The following is a 9206-nucleotide window of genomic DNA, read 5'->3' as shown; positions in this document are numbered from 1 at the left end:
CACCGTATTCATGTAAGTAATTATGCAATGATTTGAACCTATGATGTAAATGTACAGCAACTCTCACTGTTGATAATTGACTAAGGTTTATTACATTTACATCCAATTTCTCTCTGGTTTATGGCTTCCTTGGATCTCTCCCAACAGCTATGATAAGTAAGATCATTAATCAGACACATTATCCAGTCAGATCGACAGAACATGGAAACTTGAAGCAATTAATGTTGTTTTTTGAAGTATTTGGACCCTTGTCAGGGGGCTGATTGGGGGAAATCTGCCCTAAGTTATCTGGAGCCTTGAGTCCATTTCCTCTCATTAGCTTCTGGCCCACCAGCCATTTATTTATACCTCGCTGAGGATAAGAGTGACCTCACACTTCACACCACGGCTGTCGGAAACCAGAGGACACACAAGAACTAAATATAGAACGGACCAAACCCTGACTTCCGCTCTTGGAGAGTGAGGGGAACTATTTTGGGAAAACGTCTGCTTAGCCTGAAAGCTTGTTTTTATTCTCTGTTGGTGGCCGCTCGGGTTTTTCTGACCTTGGCTCTTGCCAGCTGGTGGATAAACGGCTTGTTAGATTTTCTGTTGTACACAATGGAAGCTTATACAGGAATAATATCCATTGTCAACAACTGTAAAAATACTTAAATGGATCATAACACTCCTATTATTTGTTATGACAATGAAATATGACAAATCATTTTCCCATGGATTGTTTCCCAGGTGCATTAGTGCAGTGTTTTAATTTCCCATGCAACTTAAAAAAACTCTAGTTTGCCTTGCCAGCCCTCCTGGCGTGACTCTCCTGCTGTGTGATGAATCCTGCGGTGGTTCTGAGAATGCCTTCGCCTACAAAAGAAGCCATAATAACACAACTCCTAACTGCCAAATCCAAATGACAAATGATCACCCTGCATGCGTGCACAGACACAGACCCTGTTTGCATGGCTGTTGACATTGAAATTGCAACTGTTGAGTCTTAAACTCATTTTCAACTTTGCCAAAACACACGGAGAGGTCAAGGTGGTTTAGCACACTAATACACTGGGAGAGCTCCATTTGTTTAAATGCTTACAGGCCTCAATCAATTTTACATTTGCATAATATAGGCTCAGTTTCAACCTAATGGTGTTTAAATTACATCTGAATAAAGAGTTTTTGCCTTAATCTGAGTAGAATCTAAATTTAAACAATCTCCTCATGCAAACAACATACAGCAGAGACCACAACTACCATCTTGTTGCTGTATAATATTAGGTTTGCTGATCATTTGGGTTTGATTTATATGTATTTGACACTGTTGATGCCAGCTGTTAACTGAGGGAAAACCTTGACTCAATGCTTAAAACTGCAGAGAAGCAGATTGCAGTATCAGACGTGTCAGCGTGCACTGAAATAAACAACAATAAATGGTGCACAGCATGAAGTACTCTCCTACTTGTTCCGTTTCTGCACCAGTACAGATACAGACAGGATGTTCCCTTGCAGGCATGAATGCTTTCAATAGTGGCAAACACAAACTACAATAATCCCAGTTTGCCACTGGGCAGCAATGTGGGAATATGGCCTCTCCACTGACACTGCGCCTCTATGAAAATCTGTCCTGGCAGTTACAGTGTCAGTGTGTAGGAATGTGCTGATGTGGGGGAGAGGAAGGGCAGGGAGGGTGGATCAGAGAGAGGAAGAGGGAAAGAGAGTGAGAGAGAGAGGGAGAGGGGGGCAGCGGAAAATGGAGAAACTGTGGCCTGTGTAGGCTTAAGAGTTTTGCTTTGGGTTTTATCCTATAAAAGTATAATTGAGATTACCTTTATATTTAATGTTTCATGCTCTGACTTGCACACATTGGTCTCAGAGCTTTTCAGTATATTCCTAATAGCTCTTATGATCCTCTGTGTTGTCAGTGACATATCTTTGCCAAGAACTTTATGCATGTATGTAAGCAAAAGTGTTATAGAAATGATTTATGATAGATAGATTTATGGTAAAGAGCGGACACAGTGTTCAGTAGAGGAACAAAAACAAACAGAACAGCACCATGGAGACTGATCCACATCTACAGGCCCTTCATCCAGGTGATGAAGTGTAGTGTGTGTAGTGTGAAGTGTAATGCAATGTAACTAAATGTTCAGATTTCATCATATTTCACCACAGTTGCCCGTTTGTACATTCGGGCTTTACGGGATTCAAACCCCTGTAACAGCGTTGTGTCAGTTCTACTAAAAGGTGAATTCCCCCCATTTGTGTTGCAATATAGTTATCTGAAGGTGATATTTACACACTGCACTGCTTTTGTATGCTTAATCAATGGGACAAAAACTGAATACAACACAACTCTTCAAAGTACCACTAACCCAGGTTTCGCAACTAGTTGAACTGCAGGGCTGAAGTTCCTTGCGATGCTTCACACCGGCCCTCTGCTACCTTCTGCAAATAACCTTTCCCCTCTGATCATAACAATTCCATTACATGTTAGTCAGCGTCACACCTCTGCAGTCACACGCCAGGGAGAGGAGCCAGGTGACCTTACACACAGTGCCCACTGAGAGCACACGGCCTGACACTCCTCTGGGCCGGGGGCCACGCTTTGGCTCATGAGCGACCTATGAGCTCCCTGAAGTATGAGAATCACTTTCGTATTATGACAGAGTGAGTTACAGGAAACTGTCTGTCACGCTGCCCAGAACACCTCCAGGCTTTGGAACGATGGAGTTGTTACGGTGGCTCCTTAGGACAAAATGCATACGAATGAGAGGAAAACAAACATGACTAATGCCTATATGTACATTATAACATACAGATTATTGTGTGTGTGTGTGTGTGTGTGTGTGTGGCATTGCATGGCATGATTTAGAGAGGACTCAATTTAGACTCAAGTCACCTCTGAGCCTTTCAACTTGCCAAGACTGTTTTACTCCTTTAGCAATCAAAAGTCAAAGTTAAAGACTCACTTAACTTCACTTGGTACCTCAGCAAGGTCGTAGCTATGAGGTCACAGAGATCAGCGCCTCAGGAAGTAGTTCAGAGAGTAAAAGACAGTTATTTATTCAAAAACAAACAGGCAAAAACATTTATTTACAAAGAAGGCTAATTTTGTGTTTGCAGGTTTATTTTAGTCAAATTTCTTGCTCATTTTCTGTGTTTGTTCTTCAAATGCCTTTTTATTCTTTAAATGGTGCAGAAATGCAGTCGCCAAACTAACAAAGTGATGTCATTAAACTGTGATGTCACCGAGCAAACTTTACTAAGTGATGTCATGAAACTAACAGTTACAGCAATGATGTCACATATTTTACCTACACAGTTTTAGAACATAATGAATTACGACCTGACCTCTGGATTGGCAGCTGAGGTGTGTGTAGTTTAAATGTAACATGTTGAAGCCTCTGTAGGAGGACGGCGTGCTTGCTGAGTCATCTGTATGACTTTGCTTATTTACCTTTGCATAATTGTTCCCGTATTTCCTGACAGTTAAGCTTAATCATGGATAACTGTCTCCTTCTAGTTCACTGACCTGAGTTGTCCAGATCATATGAAGAACTGTTTGTTGACTAGAAAGATGTTTGTTTGGGGAATTCCTTCTACCTAATACTGATATGCAAAGTATAGCAATTAACTCTGTGTGGAATAATTAAAGGAATCAGTGCTCTATCAGTCATGTGCTCTTATAAGCCCTCAGAGTTCTGCAGTAATAAAGGCTGTCACATGATCTCCTACAGGAAATCTGAAGTTCAAGGTTAGATCTGGCTTGTGCAACTCAAAGACAGCCTTCCTTCCCCCTTCACTCATGACCATGACTCTGCACTCGCTGAGTGGGAAAGCCCGCCTTACATCACCTCAGTGACATCATCAGCATGCAGTGCCAGCATCATCACCTGTGACACGATAGGAAAAATAAAAGGAGCGGGGGAGGGAGGAGGAGTGTACGAGCGGCTCAGACTGGTTTACACAACAGCTCGCATGCCATCCAGCAGTCGTCTCCTTCAGAAACATTTTCCATCGTTCCTTTCCTCTCGCAAAACCATTCTAGTCCCAAGAGCCGAGTCAGAAAGAGGCCGACTCCACCTGTAGCCTGTTATCACCTCTGTTGACTTAAACACAGCTCTTACCTATGCATCTAATGTTCCCTCAAGCATTTGTGCAACAGGCCCCTGCTCTATTTAAGGAAGTCAGCTGGTGCCTTTGCAGGTTAAACTGTCCAACAAATCACTGATAATTGGTGAAAAGAGAACCTGGATGAATGAGCACCGTCCTGCTGACTGAGGCACAACCGTGTACAGAGAGCGGTGAAGGTTATTGTTCTATTCAGTGCAGAAAAGGCACTAAGGGCACGGCGGCCTGCGTGACCCCTGTGAGCCACACGTGACTCTTTACAGCTCCAGGTCAGCATCCAGCTGCACTCGGCTGAATTTCCAGAAATGTAAAATGAAAAGACTCCAGAAAGAAATACTGGCTCCAAAAATACTTTTTTATTGACTGCAATGCATGTGTGTTTGTATTTGGATTGTACAAATATTAAAAGTAAAAAAATGAAACATAAATACACTTAAATATCATTAGAAATAACTTAAATTGTAACAAAAGAACTATTGTACTTGTGGTAAACCCACTTGGCAGAAGAAACACCAAACACACAGAACATCTTCATTGAATGTCTTCAGCCCTTCCCTTTTTAAATTATAACAATAACGTCTTCCACATCAACGATTTAAAGTTAAATGAGTGATATTGCAAAAGGTCCAGTGTTACAAACAAGTGCTTTGATTCTGCAGAGGGGCCCCGAGGTCTTGGTCCGCTCCACAATTCAGATTTCTGGGACCCTCACAGAGGTTTAACCAAACAAAAATCACGATATCCTTCTGTAGTGTCCAGCTTCACGTTTAAAAGCACACACGCTTTTTTTTTTTATATCTCCACCTCATTACGATACAAGTGCCTCAACATCTCATCTTGGTCGCCAAGACTGACAGGGCCAACAGCTCCAAACAGTTCAGTCCAAATGGAAATCAATCCCACATCGTTTTTAAGACATCCCATGACGCCAGGCTCTTTTCCCTCCCAATTTCATTCACTTTCTTTCCCCCATGGACAGTCTATGGAATTAGATCTCCGTGTGGTAACGTGTCCACCGGGGTCAGGTCCACCCGTCCTGTGCAGAGAACAAGAACAGTCCTTTCACAGGCCTGTAAGGGTGAAGGCTTCATCGTTCAGGTAGGTTGATGATGGGCACCCACTGGTCCATGCAGCGGCTCTCTGTGCAGAAGCGGTTGACTTTGTTCAGAGCCGGTTCCTTCCAAGACGAAGCGTGAGGACTCTGTGAGGAAGAAGAGAAAGGAACAACTTGAGCATGTGTTGTGCTCTCTCACCGCTCTCACCAGTGTGCGTGTGTGTGCGTACGTGCAAACAGCAGCTACTTCCCGCAAATGAAATTCCTCAGAAGTCATGAGGAGGGAGTGTATTTATCAGAAGGACCTGCACCGGCAAGTTCTGCATGGCAGGACTATAAACCTCCATGCAAACAGATGGAGATACAGAACTTTGCATGTTGTTGTTCTGGCCTCTTAAATGACCCCAGTATATAAGACCTGTCCATACACTCCATTTGAATTTTACAATATTTACAATATTATGTGTTCTGCCTTGTACCTTGGTGTGTGTACTTGTATGACAGACTGCTGTTGCATTGCCTAACCCTAAATTCCATTGCATAAAAGGCACTGCTGCACTTTATAATGTATATAACAGTAAATCTCAACCTCAACATTTTGCAACTGTGGCTATCATCTGTTTGTGCTCCTTCAAATGAACGTGATGAAACACTTACAGTGACCAGGACACAGTGGAGGTCCACAGGTTCTCCCTCGCTCTGCTTCCCTCCTCCTCCTACGCCCAGGATCTCTGCCAGACGCCTGGTGTTGTTCACTCTCAGGATGTTGATGGCGTTCTCGCAGCAGAAAGCCTGGATGAGTGTAAAGTGGATCTGCAGGGCCACATCCTTTACGTCCTCGTCATCCGTCGCCAGGATGCACAAGACCACATTATCAGGATCGCTGAAGGAGGGAGGAAAAAATAGTTGTGCGTTCAGTCACGGAGGTAAATGACTCAGAAACCATTAACAATTGTGCTCCTTCCAGAGGTCAGGTCCTGCCTGTATAACCGTGTACTTACACATTCAGGGACTTGGCTGCCTCATAGACCCCCACTGTAATGCAGCCTTGAGGCAATGCAGAAGTGAGGACTTGTTCCAAAGCTGTGGCCACAGTATCCATTCTGCAAAACAGAGACAAAGTATGATATTTTCTTGTTTCCTATAAGAGCCTTAGGTTGCAACAAAACAGCGACATATTCAGGCTAAAGTCACAACTTTACACCGTCACGAGTTCTTGCGAAACATTCTACTTTCGAGCACAACTGTCAGGTGTGCAAGTCGGTTTCGCCGCGTTAACTTTGCGTTGTAAATGTGAAACCGGCGAAATAAAAAAAGTACACCCGAAACTGCAATGCCGCACACATTCACGGACTTAAACAAATGTGCAGCGTGATGATTGCTACTTGTCGTTATTAAGAAGTGTCAGTGTGCTGCACAGCTGTAGATCAAATGACTTTTCAATCGCACACTTGTCAATTGCATATAACATCACTGTGCATGAACCGACGGTAATCTGTGTCAGCAGCTGAATAAATGCGCAGCTACGTAAGAAATGGAAATATTGGAATAAATCGCTTTAAATAAAATGTTTACCTTTCGTGAGAATAATCCCCACTTAGCTCCTCAAATGTCATGTTGTACATAAAATCCAAATCCACGTAAGTCTCAAGAGCGATGTATCCACGTAGCTTCTGGACGACGCACGTATTTGATCTGTAAGCGCTCTATGCTGCAACTGAGAGATAAATCTGGCAACTTCTCATTAAAGCCGTCGGGCTCAAAGCAGTCAGGCGGTCATTTGCATATCCGTGATGATTGGCTGGATGCTAAACTCCGCGTGCGTTCTCTCAAACGGGATTGGTCAAAAAACAGAAGAGGGCGTATCGGTCTCCACTGTATCCACTGTAAACTTAAAATGTCGGACCGTCATCCTAAACGGACGAATATTAAAAAGATGGACTCACTCAGGCTTAGCAGACGTTTTTAGCAGACAATAAAGGCAATTTCACGTCAGTTTGGAAGGCTTATAGTATACGCATTACAACGCCCAGCCACCAGAGGCAGCACTGAGCGAAAATGATATTATAAGCGAGGAAGAAACGCTCCATGCTGGACGTTACCGAGTCCTCCAAAACCCCAAAACATTGTCAATTTAAGTCGTATTTCAGTACTTAACACGTCTGACAACTACACTGCATCACCCGGGTGGTCGCCAAAAAATGATAGAAGGGAATACCATTTTAAAATAAGCTTAATAAGGAACATTACCGGCGTAACGGTCAAAAAACGCCGGCTTCTCTCACGTCATGACATGAGCATTTATTTATGAACATTTTAGTCAGTAACCAGTTATAACATAACTGAAGCCACCTACCGGCTAAAATATTGTGCTCTGCATATTGTGTATTAACGCCGGCGAATATCTAGCAGCATAAAATAGACATACGGCTAACCTGACAGCAAATATGTGTGTCTTTAACAAAGCTAAAGCAGTTAAGATAAACTTACACTTGAATGTGCCCTGGGACTCTTCAAAGAGCTCTCAACACACAAAGTTGCGTTGAAGAAATGAGTAATAAACTTATTTTTCTCCCCACAACCCGGCAGTTTTCAGAGCAGATGCATGGCAACAGGACGCGCCGGCTCGTGCTGCCTCCTGATTAGACAGAGGGCAGCGCGTGCGAAAACTCTGCCAGCCGCGCTAAATCAAACCGCCGGCGCGAGACAACTTAGCAGAGTCTCGATACCTACGCGGATCTACAGTAGGTGTGTGTGTGTGTGTGTGTGTGTGTGTGTGTGTGTGTGTGTGTGTGTGTGTGTGTGTGTGTGTGTGTGTGTGTGTGTGTGTGTGTGTGTGTGTGTGCGTGCGTGCGTGCGCGCGTTGTTATTTTTCCACGCTTACAATGGAGCTGCAGAGGAGTCAATTGTATGTGAAATTCAAATGAACAAACTTGACCAAAACTATGGGAGCAGTGTTATTGTTTTTAAGGACCCAGGGCCTGTAAGAGGCTCCATGTCTACATTCATTCATTCATTTATTTATTTAAGACCTCTTCATCTATAATGGTATAATATTATATCTAACATTTGAATGCATACAACCAATACACTCACAAATGCATCTGTAAATTAATTTAGTTCCTTTAGTTTAATTCACTATCTTAAAATATGATATATGTTTATTAGATTAATTTACATTTTACATCACCATATATCAATATATAACACATTACTACCTCAGTAGTCTGTATTTTTTACAAACTTTTTTTTTTTTACTGTTATTACATCTTTTATTGCTCTTGCACAAACTAGGGAGGTGGTCACCAGGTTTCAGGCATATCTTATGGCTGTCATAAAAACCTTATAAAAACTTTAAACAATACTGGTGACATGCAAATGACATAAAACTCAATAAACTCATAGAAATGAACTCACAAGAGCTTGTGCAACAGTATGGTGCCCCCCTGCTGAAGTCAAAGCTTTGTGAGGAAAGACTTCAAAGCCTAGAATCAGTACAAGTATTAAAGATGACAGTATTTCCAATGTATAAAATTCGTTTTGATTTTGCAGGCAGGAAATATTGTAAACTCATGGCAGCAGATGAAGGAACAGAATGCACCACCTGGGCTGAGCAGCACTTGAACACATCACAGACATCCTGTATGCACCACCTGGGCTGAGCAGCACTTGAACACATCATGCGTTCTGTATGCACCACCTGCCATCATGACCCCTTCCCCCGCAAAGTCTCATTATTTACTGCAGAAAGCATGAGTGCATGATGGGGCCAGTATTGCTAAATCTAATGTTTCAGTAACGTAGTGAATTATGACGTGGGGTTTAAAGGAAAATCACAACAATCACTAATGTCTAAAGCAGCATACAATCACAATCATCCAGCAAAGGCCATCTGTAAGTTTGTTAGTAGTATTTGATATTTGGGATATTAAAGTCACCACACATAATATTTAATGGTGTTTTGTCTTCTGTGTTTTCAATGAGTTATTGCATTTGTTAATTTTACGTAGTCGCATGAATCAAAGATGATCAGGAT

At 42.5% G+C, this 9206-nt stretch overlaps 1 protein-coding gene across 1 annotated transcript; it reads right to left on the bottom strand.

Moving 5' to 3' along the window:
- Positions 1 to 4450: 4450 nt before the first annotated feature.
- gadd45aa (growth arrest and DNA-damage-inducible, alpha, a) lies at positions 4451 to 6907 on the bottom strand. Its single transcript, XM_076145127.1, has 4 exons — positions 6746 to 6907; positions 6172 to 6273; positions 5828 to 6053; positions 4451 to 5317 (listed from the first exon to the last, which is right to left on the bottom strand). The coding sequence occupies exons 1-4, from the start codon at positions 6793 to 6795 to the stop codon at positions 5204 to 5206; spliced, it is 492 nt and encodes a 163-aa protein (XP_076001242.1). The 5' UTR covers positions 6796 to 6907; the 3' UTR covers positions 4451 to 5203.
- Positions 6908 to 9206: the final 2299 nt, after the last annotated feature.

This window comes from Genypterus blacodes, unplaced genomic scaffold (assembly GCF_046128005.1).
Source record: "Genypterus blacodes isolate CSIRO-AG114 ecotype Tasmania unplaced genomic scaffold, CSIRO-AGI_Gbla_v1 ptg000029l_1, whole genome shotgun sequence".
NCBI classification, from domain to species: domain Eukaryota; kingdom Metazoa; phylum Chordata; class Actinopteri; order Ophidiiformes; family Ophidiidae; genus Genypterus; species Genypterus blacodes.
The sequence above is the reverse complement of the archived record's forward strand: the minus strand, read 5'-3'. Positions and strand labels throughout refer to the sequence as shown.

Bases quoted from the DNA above. Each gene is read 5' to 3' on its own strand.
- gadd45aa (XM_076145127.1), bottom strand. From the start codon at position 6,795: ATGTACAACATGACATTTGAGGAGCTAAGTGGGGATTATTCTCACGAA. The intron at 6,274-6,745 runs GTAAACATTTTA...TCTGTTTTGCAG, and splicing joins GGGGATTATTCTCACGAAAG to AATGGATACTGTGGCCACAG. The intron at 6,054-6,171 runs GTAAGTACACGG...TCCCTCCTTCAG, and splicing joins GCAGCCAAGTCCCTGAATGT to CGATCCTGATAATGTGGTCT.